Raw genomic sequence first — 27922 nt, forward strand, 5'->3', positions numbered from 1 at the left:
CACTGGCCATCAGAGAAATGCAAATCAAAACCACAATGAGATACCATCTCACACCATTTAGAATGGCGATCATTAAAATGTCAGGAAACAGCAGGTGCTGGAGAGGATGTGGAGAAATAGGAACACTTTTACACTGTTGGTGGGAGTCTAAACTCCCACTTTTACACTGTTGGTGGGAGTTCAACCATTGTGGAAGATAGTGTGGCGATTCCTCAAGGATCTAGAACTGGAAATACCATTTGATCCCGCGATCCCATTTCTGGGTATACAGCCAAAGGATTATAAATCATGCCACCATAAAGCCACATGCACACGTATGTTTATTGCGGCACTATTCACGATAGCAAAGACTTGGAACCAACCCAAATGTCCATCAATGATAGACTGGATTAAGAAAATGTGGCACATATACACCATGGAATACTAGGCAGCCATAAAAAGGATGAGTTCATGTCCTTTGTAGGGACATGGATGAAACTGGAAACCATCAATCTGAGCAAACTATTACAAGGACAGAAAACCAAACACTGCATATTCTCACTCATAGGTGGGAACTTAACAATGAGAACACTTGGACACAGGAAGGGGAACACCACACACCGGGGCCTGTCATGTAGTGGGGGGATGGGGAGGGATAGCATTAGGAGAAATACCTAATGTAAATGACGTGTTAAATGGGGGCAACAAACCAACACAGCACATGTATCCATATGTAACAAACCTGCACGTTGTACACATGTACCCTAGAACTTAAAGCACTATAAAATAAAACAAAAAACTTAAACAAATTTACAGGAAAAGAAACAACCACATTAAAAAGTGAGGAAAGGACATGAAGAGACACTTCTCAAAAGAAGACATACATGTGGCCAACAAACATATGAAAAAAAGCTCAACATCACTGAACATCAGAGAAATGCAAATCAAAACCACAAAGAGATATCATCTCACAGCAGTCGGAATGGCTAATTAAAAAGTGAAAAACAACAGATACTGGTGAGGTTGTGAAGAAAAAGGAACACATTTACACTGTCAGTGGGAATGTAAATTAGTTCTGTACAGCAAATCACCATGGCACATGTTTATCTGTGTAACAAATCTGCACATCCTGCACCTGTACCTCTGAACTGAAAATAAAAGTTGGAAAAAAAAAAAAGATTTGCATGCAGTGGGTCATTAAGATCAATGGCAAGGTCTAAACTGATGTAACCTATCCTGCTGGATTCATGAATGTCATCAGCATTGACAAGACTGAAGAAAATTTGTGTCTGTTGTATGACACCAAAGGTCACTTTGCTGTTCATCATATCACACCTGAGGAGGCCAAGTACAAGTTGTGCAAAGTGAGAAAAATATTTGTGGTCACAAAAGGAATCCCTCATCTGGTGATTCATGATGCTCACACCATCTGCTACTTGGATCTACTCATCAAGGTAAATGACACCATTCAAATTGATTTGGAGACTGGCAAGATTACACATTGCATCAAGTTCAACAGTGGTAACCAGTTGACACTGGTATCCTGTGACTGGAGATGCTACCTTGGGAAGAATTGGTGTGATCACGAACAGAGAGAAACATTCTGGATCTTTTGATGTGGTGAATGTGAAAGATGCCAGTGGCAGCAGCTTTGCCATCCACCTCTCAAACATTTTTGTTTTTTGACAAGGGCAACAAAGCATGGATTTCTCTTCCCCAGTGAAAGGGTGTCCACTTCACCATTGCTGAAGACAGACAAAACTGATGGCCAAATAGAGCAGTGGGTGAAATGGTCTCTAGACATATTAGAAAGATCTTAAAGTTACTTAAAGCTAATACAGCATGAATTAAAAAAAAAATATTGAAAGTTTCCGACACACTAGACACTGTACTGGGCATTTCACATGCAGCTGAATGATAAAACAGATACCTCATTATCCTCCTTGCTTAGAGGATGAGATAGGTTGGGTCACTCGCCCAAGGTCACTCAACTAGAAAGGTGCAGAGTTGGAGAGGTTCAAAAGTTAGTCTTGACTACTCTGGACGCATGCTCTATGCACTCTGTTCTTTGTTCTTCTTGTTTTTCATCTCATCTTATTGGTTGAGTAGTCCCTCTTCTACTGCAACAGCACATTATAGAAAAGAATAATGGTTGAATTTCATAAGTAGTATGCACATCGATAAAAGTGATTTCAAGCTGTAATGTAGGTTCTTTCTTAACTATGACTTCAATCCTTAGCAGTGAGGAGAAAAACTCAACCTATTTGACATTCTCTCTAAGAACCTAAGGCCACAGATACATTGTAGAACACTGGCACAGGAATTTCTGACAAAGAAAGGACAGATGAGTGTGTCCATAAGTATTAACACCTAAGTGTAAAGAGTGAAAACAACATTCTGAAACCAAGAACCACTCCAAAAGGAGTAAAGCTTGCAACTATGAAAGGGCAACACTGGGAAGGTCCTCTCTCTCCTGCAGTCTGTTTACCAGGCTCAGGGTTTATACAAATATGATCATCCCAGGCCTAATAATATTTACATTACAATTTTTTTATTGCTTAAATAACACTTTGTGACAGGGGTTTTCAACTTTAGTAGTACTGACATTTGACACTGGATAACTCTGTTGTGGGGGATGGGGGCTGTCCTATGCATTGCAAGATGGTTAACAGCAACCTTTAGCCACTAGATGCCTGTAACACTCCCTTAATTGAGACAAGCAAAATGCTTCCAAACATTGCCATATATTCCCTAGGGGAGCAAAATTGTTTCTGGTTAAGAACTAATGCATCTGGGGAAATTTATACCAATTTTTTTTTTTTGAGAGAGAGAGTCTAACTCTGTCGCCCAGGCTGGAGTGCAGTGGTGTGATCTCAGTTCACTGCAACCTCTGCCTCCCAGGTTCAAGTGATTCTCATGCCTCAGCCTCCTAAGAGGCTGAGATTACAGGTATCTGTCCCCACTCCCAGCTAATTTTTATGTTTTAGTAGAGACAGGGTTTTACCATGTTGGTCAGGCTGGTCTCAAGCTCCTGACCTCAAAATATCTGCCTGCCTCAGCCTCAAAATTCTGTGTCTAGAAGAGACAGGGAAATATGATTGAAAGGAGAAACAATGTGTAACTGATTATACAGATGAATAAAGTAAGGGGAAAATGGGGACCTTTGAGTGAGTGTGGATAATGTGTTTTAGTAGTTATGGCACTTTGTAAATACATGCTCATAATTTGCCTTCACGGTTTTTTGGTGTATTTAGTCTATTGTCCTTCAAGATTTCCGGACAATAGATTATTACGTCCTAATATCCCTCTAAAAAGGTATAAACAAATATTTATATCCTTCTCTATTCCAAAGAGAAAGAAAAACAGTAATTTTTTACACATGACATCATTCTATGAACATTATATTTGTAAGTACCATTGTCAAGAAATACACCTTGATTGAATATATTTCTAGCTATGAATAGCAGTTTAATAGAAGATGAAGTTGAAGCAGTACTTGGAGAAACTGTTTCTCTCTCTCTCTCTCTCTCACACACACACACACACACACACACACACACACACCTTTTCAACTGGCCAAAATAACTACATTTCTCCAATACACAATCCTCCTTATCTCAAATTTAAAACTAGTTTGTTAGCTCCTGACAATTTATCCATATCAGCAGCTACCTAATTTTTTTTTAACAAAAATCAATATATTACCAGTTCTACACAACTTTATGTGTCTCTTTCACTCATATTCAAATATGTAAACTTTTGTTCTCATCCTAAGGTTTCATTAGTTTTGCTTCAACTCTGCTCTTTCTTCCTTTGTGCCCTATTTCTTTTCTTGTTTTATTTCTTGCATCCTTCTTTATTCCCTGACAAAAAGAAGGTTATCATTCCTGACTCAAGCACTCATGACCTGCTGGCACCAACAGCTACACCTGATTTAAGTAGGGCCTTGGGCAGCAATGTCACCTTTTCGAGGAGGCACATATACCAAAGCTGCACCCTAGTTCTTGAGAGGAGTACCAAATTTGAACTGAGCAACCTGGGCTGCTCTCTTCTGAACCCTAATGCAGTTCATCGCTGCCAGCATGATTTCAACAAGAGCATGAAGAGAACAATACGCCTTGGAGTGTCCCCTGCTTCCCCTGGCTTTATGCTTTTATTTTCAAAAAGTGTAGAAGCCCCCAGCTATATCAGGGCTTCTGTGGACCCTTATAAACTGAAATAAATTACTTTTTCTCTCTAAAACCTGTCTTTGATGAAAGGTTATGCTTTGTTTATTTTCATTTCTGAAGACTCCTACTGCTAGCGTCAGTGAGTTAGAAATAAATGTACCCAAATAAAACGTTTTACTGTGAATGCTTGCTAGATTCCTGTTCTAGTCCAGTGATCGTGCTGCCCTCTAGTGTTCAGCACACTGATATCTTCTTTGACGTTTATTTGTATCTTATCAAGATTTCTTCATGGGTTTGCCTCTTCTATTAGTGAAATTTTATAAGAAGTCTATGCTCAGCAATAAATAAATAATTGTATTTTAATTAAAGAACTTAATATAAGAATTAAGGTTTAGGAAATTTTAAAGATATGAATACTTAAAATAGATACAAGCATTTTCAATTGTCATCGCAGGAATTCCTTCTGAAGCATCTCAAACTGGACACGGGCCAAAACCAAACTCCATATTCCTCGTCTCCAGCCTTCCATTTGTTCAGACTAAAAGCTTTGAGCTAATCTTGACCTCTTTCTTCCTCTCATCCTACACATCCATGAGAAAACCTGTGGCTTCTCCTGCTGAATAAATTGGAATACACCCTTGCCATCACTATCTTGACCAAGACATGAGTTCTCTCACTAGCATTAGGATGACAACTTTCTCACTGGTCTCCCTAAGGCCATGGCTCCCCTCCCACATGGAATCTCTAAGCCTCACCAGTCACTGTAGTTCTTTAGAAATGGAAAGCAGATTGTGGCATGACTGCTCAAAACTTCAAATTGCTTTCCACACCTCTCAGAGAAAAGACTGCGGTCTGCAATTTGGCCTACAATCCCTCTCTGACCTGCCTCCACAACCCATTTCTCTGACCTCCTCTTTTACAACACACACACACTCTCTCTCTTTTAGTTTAGTTTGTTTGTTTGTTTGTTTGTTGGGGGTTTTTAATTTAATGAATTTATTAATTTATTTAAAGCCCAAGGCTCAGTCTATCACCCAGGCTGCAGTGCAGTGGCACAATCTCGGCTCACTGCAGCCTCCGCCTTCTGAGTTCAAGTGATTCTTCCACCTCAGCCTCCCGAGTAGCTGGCACTACAGGCGCCAGTCACCACACTTGGCTAAGTTTTGTATTTTTAATAGAGACAGGGTTTCACCATATTGGTCAGACTGGTCTCGAACCCTTGACCTCAGGTAATCCAACAGCTTTGGTTTCCCAAAGGGCTGGGATTACAGGAGTGAGCCACTGCACCTGGCCTGCTGTCCCCTCTTGCTCAGAATGTGTTGACCCTAGGTATACCTAGGAATACTATACCTAGAAATACTACTAGGTATACCTGTATAATTTGCTTCCCCACTTCCTTCACAGGACTCCTTTCAAAATGTTGTAAGTGAGCTCCCTTACCCATCATAAAGCAGCAAACTCCACGCCATCCCCTGCTGATATGGTTTGACTGTGTCCCCACCCAAATCTCATCTTGAATTGTAGTTCCCATAATCCCCACATGTCCTAGGAGGGACCCTGTGAGAAGTGATTGGGGTACAATTGCTTCCCTAATCCAGGTACTGAGCACAGTACTCAATAGTTTTTCAATCCTTATCCACCTTCCCTCTTCACTCTTGTAGTAGTCCTCAGTGTCTGTTATTGCCATGTTTATCTCCATGAAAACCCAATGTTTAGCTCCTACTTATTAGTGAGAACATATTGTATTTGGTTTTCTGTTTCTGCATTGATTGACTTAAGGTAATGGCCTCCTGGTGAAACCATGTTGCTGCAAAGGAAATGATTTCATTTTTTTTATGGTTGTATAGTGTTCAGTGGTATATATGCACCACATTTTCTTTCTCCAATCCACCATTAATGGGCACCTGGGCTGATTTCATGTCTTTGCTTTGCAAATAGTGCCATGATGAACATAAAAGGGCATGTGTCTTTTTGGTAGAACAATTTTCTTTTGGATATATACCCAGTAATGGGATGTCTGGGTTGAATGGTAGTTCTGTTTTAAGTTCTTTGAGAAATCTCCAAACTGTTTTGCATAGTATCTGGACTAACTTACATTCCCACCAACAGTGTTTAAGAGCTCCCTTTTCTCTGTAGCCTCACTAGCATCTGTTGCTTTTTGACTTTTTAATAGTAGCCACTCAGACTGACCTGAGATTATATCTCATAGGACTTTTGATTTCCGTTTTCCTAATGATTACTGATGTGGAACATTTTTCATATGTTTGTTGACCCTTGCTTGTCTTCTTTCAAGAAATGTCTATTCGTGTATTTTGCCTACTTATCTTTGTCTACAATTTTAAATCAGGTTATTTGTTTTTTGCTTGTTGATTTGATTAAGTTCTTTATGAATTCTGGATATTAGACCTTTGTTAGAGGAATAGTTTGAGAGTATTTTCTCCAATTCTGTAGATTGTCTGTTTACTCTGTTGATAGTTTGTTTTGCTGTGTAGAAGCGCTTTAGTGTAATTATCCCACTTGGTTTTTGGTTTTCCTTCAATTGCTTTTGAGGATTTGGTCATAATTTCTTTCCCAAGCCCAATGTCCACAATGATATTTGCTAGGTTTTCTTCTAGGATTCTTATAGTTTCAGGTCTTACATTTAAATCTTTCAACCATCTTTAGTTAATTTTTTACATGCTAAAAAGTCACAGTCTAATTTCATTCTTCTGCATGTGGCTACCCAGCTATCTCAGTACCATTTATTGAATAGAGAGTCCTATCCCCATTGTTTATTTTTGTCAACTTTGTCAAAGATTAGGTGACTGTAGGTGTGTAACTTAATTTATGGATTCTATATTTTGCTTCTTTGGTCTATGTGTCTGTTTTTGTGTTAGTACCATGCTGTTTTGGTTACTGTAGCCTTATAGTATAGTTTGAAGTCAGGTAATATTATGCCTCTGGCTTTGTTCTTTTTGCCTAAGATTTCTTCAGTTGGTCAGGTTCCATGGCTCCATATGAATTTTAGAACAGTTTTTTCTAGTTCTGTGAAAAATGACATTAGTAGCTTGATTAAGAATGGGGTTGAATGTGTAGATTGCTTTGGGTAGTATGGTCATTTTAACAATATTCTTCCAATCCATGATCATGAAATGTTTTCCATTTTTTTCTGTCATTTAAGATTTCTTTCAGCAGGAGAACTACAAGTTCTCCTTCTAGAGACCTTTCACCTTTGTGGTTAGATGGATTCCTAGGTTGTTTTTTTGTTTTGTTTTGTTTTGTTTTTTTGCAGTGATTGTAAATGGGATTGCATTCTTGAATTGGCACTCAGTTTGAACATTGTTGGATGTATAGAAATGCTACTGATTTTTTTTTTTTTTTTTTGAGGCGGAGTCTCCCTCTGTCGCCCGGACTGGAGTGCAGTGGCCGGATCTCAGCTCACTGCAAGCTCCGCCTCCTGGGTTCACGCCATTCTCCTGCCTCAGCCTCCCGAGTAGCTGGGACTACAGGCGCCCGCCACCTCGCCCAGCTAGTTTTTTTGTATTTTTAGTAGAGACGGGGTTTCACCGTGTTAGCCAGGATGGTCTCGATCTCCTGACCTCGTGATCCGCCCGCTACTGATTTTTGTACATTGATTTTGTATCCTGAAACTTTATGGAAGTTATTTATCAGTTCCCAGATATTTTTGTTGGAGTTTTTAGGGATTTCTACATATTATCATATTGCCAGCAAGAGATCATTTGACTTCTTCTATTCCTATTCAGATGCCTTTTCTTTCTTTCTCTTTCCTGAGTGCTCTGGCAAGGACTTTCACCATTTTGTTGAATGGGAGTTGTGAGAATGGACATCCTTACCTGTTTCAGTTCTCAAGGGTATTATTTCCAGTTTTTGCCTGTCAATATGATGTTGGCTGTGGATTTGTTAGAGATGGCTCTGATTATTTTGAGGTATTTTTCTTTAATCTCTAGTTTCTTGAGGGTTTTTATCACAAAGGGATGTTGGATTTTATCAAAAACTTTTTCTGCAACTATTTAGATAATTGTGTGGTTTTTGTTTTAAACTCTGTTTATGGAGTCAATCACATTTACCGATTTTTGTATATTGAACCAACCTTGCATTCCAGGACTGAAGTCTAGTTGATCATGTTGAGTTAACTTTGTCATGTGCTTCTGGATTCAGTTTGCTAGATTTTTTGAGGATGTTTTTGTCTATGTTCATTAGAGATATTGGCCTAATATAGTAGTTTTCTTTCTTCATTTGTCTTTGCTAGGGTTTAGTATCAAGGCTTCATAGAATAAGCTCAGGAGGAGTCTTCCTCCTCAATTTTTAAGAATAGTTTCAGTAGAATTAGTACCATCTCTTCTTTGTACAGCTGGCAGAATTCAGGTATGAATCCATCTATCTGGCCCAATTTCCTCCTTTTACAACCAACAGTAGACTCATTCAAATCCTGTGACCAACTTGCCCACTTTAAAGAGATCCTGTTGTCAATGGTGGAGCATCTTTTACTTTGAAAAATAATCTTAATTGTGTCATCTTGCTTCTGTGAATTGCAAAGCATCAGCATGGAAATGTGAACTCTCCATGATTTATACTATTTTGAAAAAACAGAGAAAATGGTAAGTATTTAGGAGACTGTTTAGGTTAAGAACTTATACTCAATGAGAGGTTTAGGTTCAGAATGGGGCCTAGCACTTATCAGCAACTTACTTGAGCAAGTTTGTGAACAATTTGGAACTACAATTTTCTCGTGTATAAAATGAGAAGGTAAAATTAGTGCATATTGGAAAGGATAAGATGAGAGGTAAATTCAGTAATACCATATATGTTATTCACTTAGCATATTCCTGCTTCGGAATAAGCACTCTATAAAGGTTTGCTGTTGCTGCTGGTATAGGCAATCTTATTCTTTGCAGAATCACAATCAACATATAACATGTTTTTCAATGAAATATAATGTTAGCTGGACATATCTAATTTTTATTAATATAACATTATGGAATTTATTACAGTTTAACTTTTAACTTTAGGAAACACTGAGACTTGGTGATTATATGATTTTGTTGCTGTATCTCCTTAAAATTCATTTTGTTTAATTTTCTGATAGACTGTGAGCTTGTTGACATCTGAGTCTCCTTTGACTCAAGAAATCTTTATTCATTGTCTGCTATGTGTTAGCCATCATTCTAGGTTTAAAGAAATCAAAAATGAACTTAAGTCTTTGCCTTCATGAGACTATTACTCTTGAGGGTAAAATTTGACAATAAACAAATACATATACAATATATATAAATACAGTTGGAGGGATAACTCCAATATCTTGAGTAGAAATTGATTCAGAATGAGCATTCAGTTAATATAAATTAAATTTAAGTTGATTATTTTAAATTATGTCATTGTAATGTGGAGAATATGCAAAGATGTGCTGGAGTGAGCTTTTTCCAGCTCAGTAGAGCCAATTGTGTGCATTTATTCCCAATTTTGAGATCAGTGACTTCACCTTAGGAGCTTTAAAACAGTCACTGCAGGAGATTTTACACTATGGAAATTAGCAATGCTACACATAGGGTCTGCTTTTTCTGAGAACCATTTTTTTTAAGCATTTACCAGCACCTCACTGAATGAAGTCTGGCAAGGAGCAAATTCTGAATTTTATGCACTTCTGAAAATAAATAATCCTTAACATATTACATTAGTAAATTAAAACATATTAATATAATAGTACATGAAAATATTACATTAATAAATTTCAGAGAGCCAAATTTACAAATTATATGACACAATGTTATTATGAAGATGATCCAGAAAGTGCATACTTATGTAAATGAATACTTTCTTCCAATGAATAGCCATCTTTTAATTATTTAGGCCGAGGAAAGAAGCATAATGTGGATAATGCAGACCATTAACTAACTAATAAATGTTTGTATTTAATTTAAAACATTTTTTTTGATAAAAATTTGTGTTTCTGTTAGAATTTAGTCAGTATGTTGCTAAGCAATTTATTTCCTTTAAGCATAATAACCCACCAGCTATGGAGGAAAAAGAGAAACTTCTGGTTGTCAGGAGGAAGCAAATTTAAAATTATTTTCCTGTGGAAAAACCATGAAAATCATTTAGTTGACTACATGCAGAGCTACAATGCTCTGGGCTAGAAATTTCCCAAGGCTGCATGCCTTGAGAGTATACATTATTAAATCAGAATTTTTTGAAAAAGGAAAACATATTTGAAATTCTGCTACAACCTGTGTTTTATTGTTTAATTTTTGGTGGTGTATCAAATTTATTTTGTTCTTTTATGTTTTAGAAATATATTTCTATTAAAATATTAGATATATATTTGATTCTGAATCAAAAATGTAAGAAAGGGAAAAATTAATGCATTCTCAGCCATCAGGGAATCCCATGTACAAGGAGCAAGCGAATGTGAGAATTACTAATCTGTTCTCAAAAACATCTTCGAACTGTATTTCCAACCCATGCCCCAGCAGAAATATACAGGTCTTACTTATATTTAGCTCCTGTTTAATATTAGGCAAATGAAATATTAGATTATGTCCTAAAAGCACAATCATATTATTTCTATTATGTTGATCAGTAAATGATAATAACCTGTCAAATATTTTTCAATAATAATATATGGGTACCATTTACTGAAAACCAACCACTAGCTAGTCACAACTCTTGGTACTTAATATACTATCTCCAATCCCTGTAACAACCTTATCAGAAAATTATTATTATAAATGAGGAAATTAATGTTCAGAGAGGTTAAGTATTTCCTCCAAGGTCAAACAACTAACAAATAGCAAAATGAGGACCCTTAAAAAGGCCATTTTGGCTTAAAAGTTCATGAAAGTTTACTGAATTTATTGGCAATTACCCAACCTTCTGCTAATCGCCTTTAATTTGTTCTATGGCAATCTTTTCCCTGGGGGAAAAGAACATAAACATATCCTGGCAATAGGGGCATTATCTTCATAAACAGGACCATCTAGCAAAGCCAACTCAAAGCACATTAAATTGGAGCCCAGAGTTCTGCCTGCCTTGCCTTGCATAATCTCTTTTGATTAACTTACAAATGGCACAAATTGTCCTTTTGAGTTTATGCCAGGAGCGAAGTAGAAGTTGTGGCTTTTATTTTTGCCAGGAAGTTGAGGTTTCAATTTGTGGCAAACTAAGTGTAAGTAAAAGGAAACTGTTGAACTAGAACTTTCATCTCCATGTCAAATGGCAGCTTATGGTAAAAGGAGCCAAAAAGTGTTTTCAAATAAATAGCTGTCTTTAGTAAACTTTTCTTAAAGATAACAGTGACATATCCTAAAATTAGAGTTAAAAACAAGCTATTTGGGTCACTCAAATAAATTGAAGAAAAGAGAATTTAGGTACAAATTTATAATCATTTTACTGATAGCTAAGTTATGTACAACCAAGAATAATGACTTAAGTAAGAAGATAAATATCATGAAAACACAGCCCATAAGTGATGAAAGTCAGAGGAATAGTGCTTAATTTCTTAGAAACATGTCCTTGTTTATTTGGAAAGTGCATTTAGGGGGTTCTACGTGACTTTAGGACTGGAACTGTTGGCTTCTCTGTTGCCTTTCTTTTCTTTATTCGTATATTGGGAAGCATAACAATAATTTAATTCAGTGGTATGCTTCTAAATTTGCTATAACTCATGTATACATTCAACATATTATTTTTGTAAATGTTAAAGTTCTGCCCGTGACATTTGAGTGCTTGATTTACCTGAAATTTACCTTTGTGTGTGAGATTACAGATTTATTTTCACTTTTTTTCTATGTGGATACCCATTTCCCCCAACATATTTATTTATGTTTTTATTTATTACTTTTAATCAACACATACTAATCATACATATTTATGGAGTACAGTGTAATGTTTTGATACATGTATATAATGTGTAATGATAAAAATCTGAGTAATTAGCATATTCAACACCTAAATTTATCATTTCTTAATGTTGAGAAGAATCAAAATCCATTCTTTCAACTATTCGAAAAATGTACAATAAATCATTTATTGTAATCACCCTACAGTGCAATAGAATATTAGAACTTAGTTCTCCTATCTAGCAGTACTTTTGCAACCATGAACCAACCTCTGGCTGTCTCCCCTCTCCCCAGCCTTCCAACCCTCCAGTAACCACTATTCTACTCTCTACTTCCATGAGATCAACTTTTTATGCCTCCAGGTGTAAGTGAGAACATGCAATGTTTACCTTTCTGTGCCTCTCTTATTTCACTTAATATAATGTCCTCCAAGCTCATCCATGATGCTGCAAATGACAGAATTTCTTTCCTTCTTACTGCTAAGTAGTATTATATTATGTATATATACCACATTTTCTTTATCCATCTGTTGGCGGACACTCAGGTTGATTTCATATCTTAGCTATTATAAATACTGCTACAATAAACATGGAGTACAGATACCAATACAATGTACTGATTTTTTTCCCTTTTTAGATATATACCCTTTACTAGCTTTCCTGGATCATATGGTAGTTTAGTTTTTAGGAACTTCCATAATGTTTTTCATAATGGATGTACCAACTTACATTCCCATCAGCAGTGTATAACAGTTCCCGTTTCTCTGAATCCTCACAAGCATTTGTTATTTTTTGTCTTTTTTATAATGACCATTCTAAGGTGAGACGATATCTCATGGTAGTTTTGACTTGCATTTCCCTGATGATTAGTGATGTTTAACATTTTTCCATATATCTGTTGGTCATTTGCATGTGTTATTTTGTGAGATGTTTATTCAACTTATTTTCCCATTTTTTAATTGGAATATTTGGGTTATTTTTTCCTATTGAGCTGTTTGAGTTCCTTGTATATTCTCAATATTAATCCCTTGCTGGGTAAATAGTTTGCAAATATTTTCTCCCATTCTGCAGGTTGCCTCTTCATTCTGTCATTGTTTCCTTTACTCCGCAGAAGGCTTTTAGTTTGATATAATTCCAATTATTTGTTTTTCTACTTTTGTTTCCTGTGCTTTTAAGGTTTTCTCCATAAAATGTTTGCCCAGACCAATTTCCTGAAGTGTTTCTTCTACACTTTCTTCCAGTAGTTTCATCATTTCTGATCTAACATTTAAATCTTTACTCCACTTTCGTTTGATTTTCATATATAGTGAGAGATGGAGATCTAGTTTTATTTTTCTGTAGATAGATATTCAGTTTGCCCAGTTCCATTTATTGAAGACACTGTCCTCTACCCAGAGAATGTTTTTGGCAACTCTGTTGAAAATCAATTGGCTGTAAAAATATGGATTTATTTCTTGCTTTACTATTCTGTTCTATTGGTCTTTGTCTAATATATTTATTTAATAATATTTCCATTTTTTTACTGATCTGTAATACTACCTCTTTCATGTATCAGTTTACATAGATATATAAGTTCGTTCTCTGGGGTCTCTACTCTCTTCCATTTTGCCTCAAATATGATGACAATCCCAATACTATGCTGTAACAAATGTTAAATATAGCTCTATAATATTAGATAGCTTTAGGATAAATATTGATATTTGATAAGGCAACTCTCCATACATCACTCTTCTTTGTTAGTAATGTCTTGAATATTCTAAAGACTTTGGAATTTCATATTAATTTTAGAATAAGCTCATCAAACTTTGTGAACAGAAAAAAAAAAAAGAAGAAGCCTGTTAGAATTTTGATGGACATGACATTGAATAAGTCAAGTTGCAGATAAATGACATTTTTAATATATTGTGTCTGTCTACCGATGAACATAGTATGGCACTCCATTTATTTGTTTGTTAACTTCCATTAAAGTTTTATAGATTCTGCACAAAACTTTTGCACTATTTTGCTAGTTTTATTCTTAAATGCCTTATATTTTTGTTGCATTTATAAATGCATTCTTTTTTGCCTAAGTTGCTAGTTCTAAGCATATGTTAGTATATAAGAAATACAATTGACTTATGTATATCAAGCTTATATGCAGAATGAGCTCATCACTCTTGATAAATCTAATCTGTCCACAAATACTTGGGGATTTCTATATAGATAATTATGTCACCTAAAAAAATGCCATTTCTTTACTTAATTCCAATTAGTATAGGTTTTATTACTTCTTTCTCATCTTGACAGTAAGCCCCATTGTTTTGATCTTCAACGTATAGGATTTTTTTTTAGAATTCATAATTAGTTGTTGTGGGATTTTATAGATGTCATTCATCAGTTTAAGGGAGATTAAGAGTGTAAACACGATGGCATTCATTAGTTTAAGGGAGATTATTTATATTCCTAGGTTGCTAGTTAGCTGCATTCCCAAAATTTTGATATGTAGAACTCTTAACGTTTATTATTGAGAATATTTTAATTTTTATTGCTTCCTTCTTTGACTCACAAACTATTTAGAAATATGCCTTTTAATTATCACTTCAATGGATATCTTTATTCATTTTTTGTGGAATCTTACAAAATTGTATTATCACAAAATATGTTGTACATATAAAAATATTCTTTGAAATTTGTTGAGACTTGCTTTATGGTCAAATTTGTGGTCAGTTTTCATAAATGGTGCATTTGTGCTTTTGAAAAATGTAAGCTCTCCAGCTCTTGAACATAGTAGTTGTATAGTTTGCTATTGCTGTGTAACAGATTGCCATAAACTTAGCTACTTTAACAAAATTCATTTTTTAGCTCATAGTATGGTTCTTGACAGAGGTCCATGGTATGTCAAAATTGTCTGAGCTGTGTCTTAGCACAGTTGTATTAATTTCTGGAGAATTTAAGGAAGAATCTGCTTCCATGTTCACTCTTACTGTTGACTGAATTCAATTCTTGTTGTTGTAGGACTGAAGTCTCCATTTTTTTTCAACTGGATGCCACTCTTAGCTCTGAAATATCACCTACATTACTTGTCATGTGGCTCCTTCCATCTTCAAAGCCAGCAACAGAATCTCCCTTGCACTATTTCCCTTTTGTGATGCTAGTTTCATTCTTCAAGATAAAAACTCAGAACCTCCTAAATGCCTATTTGATTAGATTGTATTCACCAAGAGTAATATCCTTTTCTTAAAGTCAAATGTGCTATATATCAGAATTTAATCATGGGAAAGATATTCCATCATATGCACAGTCCTGGGGCTTTACAGTTCATGTATACCATGGGTGGAAGCAGGAAGCCTGGAGAACATCTTAGAATTCTGCTTATAACACTAGCCTATGTATCATTAGGTCAAGCTTGTTAATTGGTTGAAATCTTTTATATCTTTATTTAATGTGTACTTGATCAATCAATTGCTGAGTGTGGTGTTTATCTTGTTTACTATGATAATGGTGAAAGATTAATATCTTTATATAGTTCTGTCCATTTCTATTTTTATATATGTTTAAATTTATTGTTAGGTACAAAGGAACAGCATTGTTTGTGCTTGATGAATAGAAACTTTTATGTTCCTAGTCATGTTTTTCTGTCATAATGGTCTTTTACATTACATTAATTAATTAATTAATATATAGGTGACTACTAATGAAAAAAAGCTAATATTGCTTTTTTCATTTGAAAAAAGTAGTTTCATTAGTAGTCACCAATATATATTTTTCTATCATTTTTTCTGTCGTTCTGTGTTTGGAAGTTTTACATGGGTCTCTTTTAAATATCATACTGCTGGATATAAAAATATTTATCCATTATAATTTGCCCAAGTTACATGATAGTTACTAATACATTTTATTTTTGCTACTTTATTTTGTGCTTTTTATACAAACTTTTCTTTATTTTTTATTTCTTTTTTATTCCATTTTATTCTTTCTACCAATTTAGCAGTAATATGATATGACTTCTGTTTTCTTACAGTTATTCTATAAATTTTGGCATGCATGGCTAATTTAACAACATCAAAATTATATCTTACCCTTCAGGCTCACTGTGTATAGCTACAGGGCCGCACATTGTGTTTGGATTATGATCTATTTCCCCTTGAATGCATACAGCACAATCCACACACCCTTGCATGTTCAACTATACAAAGAACTCAAGTTGACTTAACTCTGGTCACCTATTGTTATAACTTGCTTATAAATGGTCTGAGATTTTAATTCTACCTTGTTTTTTTATAACTTACAAATTAGAAAGTATTATTGTTGCTTTATATAATTATTGTTTTGTTAAATTAAACCACATGTTATGTTCATTGGTAACAATTCCCTATGCCTCTCAGATTATTTTTGTAAATCACTTTTCTTTTTCCAGAAGAATATAATTCAGAAGTAACTTTAGATTTTGATTTGGGGAAAAAAAAAATCTGTTTGGATTTTTCTAACAGGTTTTAATTTCTATTAAATTTTTGAAAAATGACTGGGAATTTTTCTAGATTGCTGATTATTATTATTATTTTTTATTTTTATTTATTTTTCTTTTTGAGACGGAGTCTCGCTCCGTCACCCAGGCTGGAGTGCAGTGGCCAGATCTCAGCTCACTGCAAGCTCCGCCTCCTGGGTTTACGCCATTCTCCTGCCTCAGCCTCCCAAGTAGCTAGGACTACAGGCGTCCGCCACCTCTCCTGGCTAGCTTTATTTATTTTTTCAGTAGAGACAGGGTTTCACTGTGTTAGCCAGGATGGTCCCGATCTCCTGACCTCGTGATCCACCAGTCTCAGCCTCCCAAAGTGCTGGGATTACAGGCTTTAGATTGCTAATTATTTAAGTGCATTGATTATTCCATTATTATCTGGCTTTGTTCCTCTTGAGAGTAAATATCAGCATAATATTTCTTTCTTTGTGGTTAAACTCTTTTCTCCCTGCTTAAGATGATATTGTTGGTGTACTGCTATTTAAAGATAGAGAGTGCAGATGAGGGTTTCTGTTTGTTTCTTTTTTATTTTTTGATCCACAGGGCTTTCTATGTCTGAGGATGGTGTTTTTTTCAACAATTTTTACAACCACTTCCTTTATCATATCTTTCCCATTTTCTCTATTGTCTTATCTAGAAGATACAGGTTGACACTCTTACTCCATTCTCCGTCTCTCTTTACTTTTCTATTTTTCATTTTTAGTCTGTGATACATGATGGCAAATTTATTCAAATACAGTCTTCAACATGTACTCTTTTCAGTAGCATATCTAATCTTTTTACCCAATCTTTTATTATCACACCTATGTTATTCCTGCTATTTTATTTTCACTTTAAATTTTCTATATGATTTCTTTTCAAATATTTCTAGTCAATGTTAATAGTCTTCTATCAATTCTTTATGTTTTCAATGCATTCTTTACCTTTTAATTACTTTTTGCAGGTCTGATTCTGTCATTTGTTGCTACTCTTGACTCAATGGCTATTTCTATATGTTTAGTACTGGAGGGTGGGTTATATGTTTAAGTTATTTGGAACTTTATCTTCGGTGATTCCTTGAAGCCTAAGTTTAGAAGCCAGAGACTACAAATTATTTACTTTTGCTTCATCCAGGTACCTGGAGGCAAGATCGATTTCAGGACACTTAATACTACATTTTAGGCTTGAAGTTTGTTAGGACATCCTGATCATGTGAATTAAGCTCAAAATTCACCTGAAAAAGTTAAAATCTTTAGAAATGCTAGAAGAAGATATATACTAACACTGCCTCTGTCTGCAAAGTAAGGATTCATTTTCTAGTTCCCTCCTTTGTAGTTCACCATTAATGGGTCCTGGCATTTTGTAACCCCCAACTCTGGTCATGCCCTAAACTTTGTCTCTTATTCCCCTATTCATGGACCATTGAAGTTAACAATCTATGGCAGAGACTTATGCATACCTGAGGACAAACACCAGCTCTAATTCTTCTTACTCCTCTGGATTCTCTCTTTGTCATTCTAGCCTCTGAGGTAATCCCTTTTCTCCCCAACCTGTTCTGATATACACTGAAAAAAATGCTTTTGTTGCATTTTGTTTTGTTTCTAAATATGACATAGTTGGGTGTGTTATTCCAGAAAAAAAAATATCTGAATATATAGTTTACCATACTTCTGGAAACTGAAATCTGTTATTTTCATTCTTTACAACTGTTTTTTTCATATCAGCTACAAGTTACCAGGTAGTTAGTTATTATGTGCCAGGCACTAAGTTTTTTCTATCTCTCTCTCTCTCTCTGTCTGTGTGTGTGAGTGTGTGTGTGTGTGTGAGAGAGAGAGAGAGAGAGACCTTATTTTTACAACAAATAGTAATGTGATAAGAGGAAAGTAGCATGGAAATTATTGAGGAAAAAATAATCACTTAAGAGAATCTTATCCTGTCCCTAGGTATAAATTATGAATTTATTCTAGATCTTAGGCCTATTTTTCTACAGATTTTCAATGTTAGAGATTATAGACTAAAGATGTTTGAATTACTTGTCCAAATCACTCTCTAGTTAATAGCAAACAACAACGCTATGCATTACTTTTAGCAGAATGGTACACAGACCTAATGATTTTGCCCAAAGCTTCCTTAATAACTACAACAATTTCATATAACAATAACCCCATAAATTACCTGGGATGTATAGAATAAAAAATAGAAATTATTTTGAAATTATACTTTTGTGTGATCCATTCTCCATCTGAAATACTCTAGAAATGTAATTAACACAGCCTCTCTGCTCAGCCTAGCTCCTTTGCTAAGATGACAAATCCCTGGCAAGAAAACAGACTCTTGTTACAGCCAGTCTTTCTCCTTCTGTCTATAGTTTGCATAATAAAAGAAACAAGAAACAATCCATGTGAAAATTGCAAGTGTTACAGAACTGACAGGAAAAAAATGATAATTAGACAGAAAATGTTGCTCTTTTGCCTGTGTGTGCTAAGTGGATTATTTGCAGAGCCACAGGCAAGAGTAAATATGAAGACTTATACACCATATACCTAAATATTTTAAAGTTATAAATAAACCTACCAAATATAGCTACCAAATATATCTACATAATGTTATAGAAAACCAGGTTTATATTTAGAATCCTGGGACAACTCAGAGTTCTACTCTAGGAAGTAGAACATGAAAAGCCTCAGGCTCCTGGAAAGAATTGCATCCTGTTTCTCCTCCCATTCCCTGCTATAATATGTCCTAAGACTCAAGACCCTGTGCACATGTATGGACAGAACAGCCCACGTTCTCCACCTCCTTTAACATCCTGTAAACAATTTCTCCTTCTCCACCCATCTGATAGCAAGGTTTACCCTTTGAGGCACTATTTTGGGGGAGAGGCTCATATAGCACTGCAAATGACCTCAGGGTAATTACAACAGAGGAATTCAGCGTCCCTGGTTCTAGAGCATACCCTAGAAGGAGGAGCATGTCTCCATGGCACTGAGGAGTTCTTAGCCAGTGTGAGTCACTCAAAACACAAGGTTCATGGCAATTATCCACATTTCTAATGACTGTTCTGGTTGATCCGAGGAAAAGAAACTTAAGTGACAGGTATTAGATCACTCAATAAATATTAAGTATCAATTAAATGTCAGGTGTGAGAAATATAAAGAAGGAAAGACATTGTTCTTTTCTTGAAAACACTCATAGACTAATGGGAGAATAAATAAGCTAATCAGTATGCTTAGTATAATCACATAATGGAATGCAGGTGGGTGTCCAAGTAGAAAAGTTCACTCTAAAACTAATGTTCTTGGCAACATTTCTCTAAGGAACACATAAGCACAAGTTCTCTGTTTTAAAATGGAAAGGAAGTGCTCCTTAAAATTTAACAATTCCTCCTTTATCCTACAGTAGTCCCAGTGTCCAGACAGGCCACCACCACATGCAGGACGATAAGTCGACACAACTCCTCATATAGAGGAATGTTAGCAGCAAGAAATGTTTAAGAAATCTTGCAAACCACACAATGCCAAGCAAGACTGTCAGGTGAAGTATCTGTGAAATATGCCTTCTCTTACAGTCCCACAACATCTATTCTGTACTTCCACTGTGGCACACAGTACATCACATAAGTGCTTAAATCATTTGTTTGCATCACTCATTATATTAGAAGCATTTAGAGAGAAAGACCTGATTTATCTTTATATCTGTAACATGTAGCAGAGGGCTTGATCTCAAAGGTGCTCTTTTAACATTTATTGAATGAATTTCAGTTAGATCTACACAAAATGTGTTTCATTTCAAAAGTAGTACTTTAAAAAAAGCGCTTTTGTGGAGCATTAGTATAATTTTCTGATATAACTATGTTTTCTTTCTTGTCTTGGTTGCCAGAAAACTCAAAATTAAATGTAGTATTCACAAGTTGTATATTTTGATGTGTGCTTGAGTAACAGATAGGAAGATAAACAGCATATCTATACCACCCTTACAGAAGTGAAAAGGGAAGGTAATGGGGAAGAAATCTTGATGAGGAGACTTAACATAATGGCTCCAAGACTGACATCTCTAGCCCGGGGTGGCCCAGGGTGGCTTCTTCATATCTCATTGTTTGTTTAGGTGAAGAGAAGATTTAATTTTTTAGTGAGTTATTTGATGTAGTATAGTTTCTGCTACATAGTAACAACTATTTTTATTATGCATATGAAAGGTAGTCATGTTAGGCAGAACAAAATGGCTCCCCAAAGATGTCCACATCCTGATCCCCAGAACTTGTGGATATGTTAGGTTATTTGACAAAACAAAACTAAGTTTGCTAACCACCTGCCCTTATATAGTGAAAATACCCTGGATTATCCCAGGTCCAATGTGATGGTTAATTTTATGTGCCAACCTGCCTGAGCCATGATGCCCATATATTTAGTCAAACATTATTCTGGATGTTTCTGTGAGGGTGATTTTGAATGTGATTTACATTTAAATTGGTGGACTTTGAGTAAAGCAGTTCACCTTCCATAATGTGGGTGAGCCTTAACCAGTCAGTTGAAGGACTGATTAGAATAAAAGACTTGACTTCTCCCCAGCAAGAAGGAAGTTTCCAGCAGACTGCCTTCAGACCTGAACTACAACTATCTTCTGATTCTCCCACCTGTTGGCCTTCCCCATGAGATTTAAGACTCACTAAGCCTCCACAATCTCACAAGCCAATTTCTTAAAGTGAATTTCTTCCTATACATGTACACACATCCTATTGGTTGCATTTCTCTGGATAATGCTGACTAATACAGATTTTCATACCAAGTATAATTCTAGAGGAGTATAACCCTAAGGATGAGTTTTCTGAATCGGTTCTGGGGTTTCTGGAATTGGCTCTATAATCTGATTAAACACACTAATAACTCTATTTCTAGTTGTAGAGAGAAGATTACTAGTTCATGGTATGATGTGGCAATAGAAATAGGCGAAATATTACCATTGGAAACTCCTAATCAACCACTTATAACAGGCAAGGATCTGCTGAAATGTTTATGATACCTTTGAAAATTTTTGTCAAACTAACAAGTATAATGAGCTTTGCTGTTTGCCCCTAATACCCCTAAAGAAAGTGGAGAAAGAAAAAGATGAACTCAAGGATTTGAATTTCCAGCTCAGGTCATTTCCATTCCACAAATGACCTGAAAGTTACATATACCTGCCCTGAAATAATTATTTCCTGTAGCCACGAGGCTGAAATTGCTGAAAAACCAAACCTAGGATTTCCTCTTGCAAGTGGTTAACTTACAATGCAAATAGAATTCCCAGGCTTGCAGGGGGTGTCAACTAGTAAGGACATTGACTGGGAAGGAATGTGATCCTGAAAGTTGAAATGGGGATATTTAGCAAGACTCTGATAAAGATAAGGACATTCTGAATCTTCTTCACCACTAAAAATAGTAGCTCCACTCCCAGTAGAAGCAACCTCTCCACCTCCATCTGAGATTAACCCTGACAGTTGCCTTAAAAGATGCTAATTCCCTTCAAGATCCACCCCACCATCCTTCTTTGATACTAGGCCTATAACTATACTGAACCCCCTAAAGATGAGGTATAAAGTGTGATCCATGTGGAGGTGTGCTATACTCCAAAAGAACTACTTGAGTTTTCTAATTTATACAGATTGAAATACAGGGAATATATCTGAGTAATCTGAGAATGGATACTAAAGGTGGTGAATAGTGGTGGAAAGAAAATAAAGTTGGATCAAACCAAATTTATTGACATAGACCCACTGTGCAAAGATTCCGCATTTAATGTGGCAACTTGGGGAGTTATAAGGAACTCTAATTGGCTGAGCATGGTGGCCCATACCTGTAATCCAGAAGTCTTGGAGGACAAGATGAGTAGATTTCTTGAGCCCAGAAGTCCAAGACCAGCTTGGGCAACATATTGAAAATCTGTCTCTACAGAAAATACCAACATTAGCCAGGTGTGGCGGCACATGTCTGTAGTCCCAGCTACTCAGGAGGTGGAGGTGGGAGGATCACTTGAGTTCAGAAGGCCAAGGCTGCAATGAGCCATGATCCTGCCACTGCATTCAAGCCTGAGTGACAGAGCAAGATGCTGTCTCAAATTTTAAAAAAAGGAAGAGATAGAAAGAAAGAGACAGTTCTGTTTGGTTTGTTGGCTTCAGCATGGGCCAAAAACATGGCCAAGAGTGAATGAGATAGAAATGCCAGATCTGCCTTTGTTTACTATAGATGAAAGGATTTAAAGGCATAGGGAGACTGGAATATAAACAGTGAATTTGTCTGAGACCTACTCAAAACTATGTCCCCCTCAAAACTCATATGTTGAAGTTCTAATCCTTGTTACCTAAAAATGTGACCTTATTTGGAGACAGGGTCTTTACAGAGACAAGTTCAAATGGGGTCATTAGGACGGGCCCTAATACAATATAACTGGTGTCTCTATGAAAAGGGGAAATTTGGACACAGAGATATATATAGAAGGACGATCATGTGAAGAGACACAGGGAAAAGACAGCAATCTACAAGCCAAGGAGAGAGGCCTGGAACAGATGCTTCTCTCATAGCCCTCAGAAAAGAACAACCCTGCTAACACCTTGATTTCAGACTTCTAGCCTCCAGAACTGTGAGACAAATAAATTTCTGTTGCTTAAGACACTCAGTTTGTGGTACTTTGTTACAGCAGTCTTAGCCAATTAATATACTAAGCATTTAATAGATGCTACTTTTATTATCATTTTTATCAATGCTGCATGTTGAAAAGTCATGGAATGTATCAAAAGCTTTTAGATGTGACAGAAAAGCAATTATCCACCCACTGGCATTGTGCAACTTAAGTTTAAATGCACTATTTGCATGCTCAGGAATCAGCAAGCATAGGTTTTTGCTAGCTGATTTTTTGGTTGTTTACTTATTTTGTTGTCTCCTATATATTCTTATTTTAAGGTTTGCTACGTTCTTCCTCCCTGGTTTGTAGTTTACTCTCATTTAAACCGATTGCCTTTTTCCTAAATGACACAAACAGAGTTGGCTAATGCTGTCATCTACGTGATCCTTCAGACAAAGCTTATCATAATAAAAATTTCCATTTATATTCAGGAACAACATGGGTACAATCACGCTTAGGACTTCCTTCAGATTCTTCTCATTCCTCATTGATTCTTCAGCATTTAATATACAATAAAGATACACACTGAGAATTTGTACTTCAGGAAGGTCTTTTGGATTGTCTTCCTAGAACTTTTCTTCTGCATAACTAGTTGAAGTTTTAGAAGGACAGAGATCTGTTCATTAAATGGAATTGTGTCTCCTATCAGCTTCAATCTAGACAGCCTGTCAACTCAGCTATTTTCTTACATCCCTCTCAAAACGATCTAACCAAGATATTTTGCTGGCACGGTTTTCATTTTATTTATTTATTTATTTATTTATTTATTTATTTATTTATTTATTTATTTTGTCTTTTGAGACAGGGTCTCACTGTGTCACCCAGGCTGGATTGTAGTGGCACAATCTTGGCTCACTGCAACCTCTGCCTTCCAGGCTGAAGTGATCTTCCCACCCCAGCCTCCCAAGTAGCTAGAACCACAGGTATGCACCAACACGCCCAGCTAATTCTTTATTTTTGTTAGATACGGGGTTTCACCATGTTTCCAAGACTGGTCTCAAACTCCTGAGCTCAAGAGATCCACCTGCCTCGGTCTCCCAAAGTACTCCAATTACAGGCATAAGCCACTGCACCCAGCCCACAGTTTTCATTTCTATCTGCTGCCTTGACAAAAAATAAATACCTATATTCCCATTTTATTGAAAGTGTGTACACACAGCACCATTAGAAGCCAAAAACTAGGCTTTATTACTCCACATATTATAAAGATGCTGTAAAATAAAATATTTCTAAGAACCCTGATTCCTTTCCCCAATAAATATTGAAAAAACTGATAATAACCATAAAATGCATGCAAATATAAATGAGACTTCCCAAAGTCTTAGTGAATTTCTAAGCTTTAATAAACTCAGAAGTATAAATACTACAAAGTTACAAAAACATCATTTTAAATGTTACATCATTTTAAATGTTAATTATTTATATTGCTTTCAAATGTGTTTTTCAGTTTAAAGAATAAATTTTTAAGTTTTTGTTTCAGTCCCTGCAGGTGGTTCATTTTGATGACAATTTTAAAAATTAAATTTACAAGTACTATTCAAAACACAATTCTAAAAAGGGCAAAAAGAAATCAAAATTGGTTTTCAAATGATGTCTCTCTTTCACTTGTAAATATTTATGCTTCTGGAGTTACTAATTCCTTAAAATATCACTAAGACGTTTGGAACACCATGTTATTCATTCACTGTTTTCTTAAGCTTGTCCTTTACTCCAATATAATCATATAATTTTTATTTTCATGGTAGGAAAATGTTTATTTTTCTGTTTGAATCTAGCAAACCTCAGCAGACAGATTTTGTAACTGCCAATTAAAACATTGTTCAACAACTGCCCTGAATAATAAATCCATCTTTGTCTCTTTCTACCACGCATTAAAGTGTATTTCTATTGGAATCCCTCTAACACATTCATCACCAAACTGTAAAGCTGGGACTTCGTTCAATTTATTTATATTTTATATGTTATCATTGCTGAGGGCCCAGCTTAAAATCCAGGTAAAGAAATAAGAAGTGAGGTTTCCTCCATAAAGAATATCGCAAAACAGAAATCAAAGGTACAATTTTCCTTCTCAATCTGTGCAATCTAACTTGGTTTACAATTAAAGAATGATTTTAATTGTCAAACTTTTAAATTTTATTAAAATGTTTGGAGTAATGCACGAAGTGAATTCCAGACCTACATAAATACACTGGCAGCTGTTGGTAATTTGCATTTTTATCAGTTTTGAAAGAGCACAATGTACTTCCTGCATCTTATTTTCAGAATTTGCATTTTTATCATCTTTGGCTATCCACTATGTAGCATGGAGTACTTGAGTATCTCATTCTTGGAATTTTCATTTTTGATTGTAAATCAGATGATGTCTGGCACTTTTTTCTCATTTTTCTCTTCTCTCAACCTCCAGGTTTACTTGCTCCCATTTCTTCTTGGCTCTAATAATAAAATACGCAAAATATTTCAATTATTTTCTTGTTTAGTGCACCGATATTTTGTTCTTCTTTTGCTAATTTCTTGCCATAAATCTAAAGACAAAGAAAAACTAATCTTACTGCTTTGACTTATAAATTTTCAAAATGCCATTCAAATAGTCCACTTCTTTTTGATGCATACTATGTTTTGCCTTTGGATGGAGGGGTGGAAAAGAATGGAAGTGACACCATATATAAGGCTGTCCTATGGGACATGCAGAATGAACAGAACGAAGGCTCCGTCATATGGAGACAAGCACCTTCCTTCACACCAGCAATATCCCTATTACAAAGGACATGTGGCCTCAAGAGAAGGTCACCAATGAGAATGACATCTCCAGTTGCCTTCAGCTCCTGCCCCTAATTCCCACAGGCATGTGCATTCTCCTCTATTATTTCATTATCCCCACAGTATCCAATAACATTTTTCCAAAAGGCTTCTCCTGCCCATTTACACTTCTGTGGCCTTGGCTGCCAGTGCCCTAGAGGAACAGACTCATGGCAGCTTGTGTTTACTGCCTCCTTTCCTCCAGCAGTCCATCTGTCCACTGGGAAATGTTGAAAATGTTGCTCTGTGACCTTGCAGGAATATGTGCAAGAAGAAACATAAGCTAATCTTTCTCTTCCTATTCTGGTGATGACAACAATTGGGAAAGATAAACATTTTGAGGTTATGCATTTCCCAATCAAAAGAAAATAAGAAAACAATCTATTTCATTATAAAATCTAATTTCTTAAGTCCTCATTCTTCCTCTGCATATAAATTTAGTCCAATTCAATGATTTATTAGGCATCTCACTTTTATATTTCAGTCACATTCAGATTTAAAATTTTTTCTCAGGGTTCTCTGTACCCCACCTCCCTGCTACTGATCCTAATTTCTGGAAGTGGAACAGGAGAGAATGGTTGTTGCTGTGAGAGAGTTAGTAAGATAATATAATTGCAACAGTCCTGACATGGGTGGGTCCTGTGCTGGGCTCTTATTTTTCTTTAATGGTGGTCTAGATACCCAGTCTAAGGTTTCTTGAAATTTAATGTGTATCTTAATCACCTGGGAACGTTGCTAAAAACGCAGATTCTTATTCAGCAGGTCTGAGATGGAGATTCTACATTTTAAAAAAGCTCCCAGGTGATGCCATTGCAGCTAGTCCTCAGATTATAGTTTAATTAACAAGGATTTGGTCAGTGGATGCTGGCTCAGTTTCTCCTTGGCTCTCTGACAGAAGCAATCTGTCGAGATTACAGTTAAATACCGACCCACCCCAATATGGCTCAACAAGAGCCTCTTTCTGGTGCTTATCCTTTTAACCCCAGCCAGAAGACTTCATTTGGACCCACTGGTCCTCTCTCCCATGAACTCTCTCCCACTTGAGGCTCACAAGAATGTGAACTGCCCTCCCACGCAATCTTAGCACTCGAAAAATCTCAAGAAGCTGTCTTCAGTCCTCTCATATTACACATGGCTTATCTTCCCCCTAACCCAGGTTTAACATTGAAAAATTTCTCATCAAAGCTTTTCTGCCTAGATTGCATCTGGGAATTGCAATACAGCCATTTAGTACCAGACATAGATGGTACAAGTATTATGTGCTGAAGTGACCCTTCCTTTCCCAAATCCTTCTATAATTCATGTTTATCTGGGATGGGAGGGGAGAAGGCTACTGAAAGACAAGAGAAGTCATTACGACACGGCTAAGGGAGGAGCACATCCCTTAATACTCCAAATATCACCTCACCCATAAGAGGACAATAGGAGAAAAGGCTATAGAGCTCAACAATTTCAAGTTTCACCCAGGATTTTCATCAACTCTTCACCTCTTTCCCCACCCCCCAAATTCAGTGCTATCACATGTGAAAATTCACACAAAATTAAGAGAAAGTATAATCAATTAAATAGCACTGCTGCAGAGTTCTCTCGCAGCACAGTATGATTTGGGAAAGAAGGGGGAAAAATGGAAAACAGTCGTCCCCAGTATATAAACGTATAACACACATCTGTGCCTTGAGTCACAGTTGTAGTCAGTGGAAGTTCCCTAACTGGAACTTTTTCTAAAATGTTCAGTTGTCTGAGAAGTAATCGAAAGCATTTTATCCACTGTAGATTTCCATATCTACCGAACCAGCCCAGGACAGTCTGGAAAAAGATACCAAGCTGTTCAGCAAAAGAACAACCTGGGGGCCGGGCGCGGTGGCTCAAGCCTGTAATCCCAGCACTTTGGGAGGCCGAGGGGGGTGGATCACAAGGTCAGGAGATCGAGACCACGGTGAAACCCCGTCTCTACTAAAAATACAAAAAATTAGCTGGGCGCGGTTGCGGGCGCCTGTAGTCCCAGCTACTCGG

General features: G+C 36.2%; 1 protein-coding gene and 1 pseudogene across 2 annotated transcripts in view; one reads left to right on the forward strand and one right to left on the reverse strand.

Moving 5' to 3' along the window:
- Window positions 1-1767, forward strand: part of LOC105525586 — a 3569-nt pseudogene extending 1802 nt beyond the window's left edge.
- Window positions 1768-25234: 23467 nt separating this feature from the next.
- Window positions 25235-27922, reverse strand: part of LOC105525587 (chromosome unknown open reading frame, human C12orf50) — a 32500-nt gene continuing 29812 nt past the window's right edge. For both annotated transcript variants that reach the window (XM_011961264.1, XM_011961263.1), the window contains exon 13: window positions 25235-25545. In XM_011961264.1, the coding sequence (XP_011816654.1) occupies window positions 25520-25545 (26 nt within the window). In that variant the 3' untranslated portion in view covers window positions 25235-25519. The remainder of the gene's footprint in view (window positions 25546-27922) is intronic.

Source organism: Colobus angolensis, unplaced genomic scaffold (genome assembly GCF_000951035.1).
Source record: "Colobus angolensis palliatus isolate OR3802 unplaced genomic scaffold, Cang.pa_1.0 Scaffold543, whole genome shotgun sequence".
NCBI lineage: Eukaryota > Metazoa > Chordata > Mammalia > Primates > Cercopithecidae > Colobus > Colobus angolensis.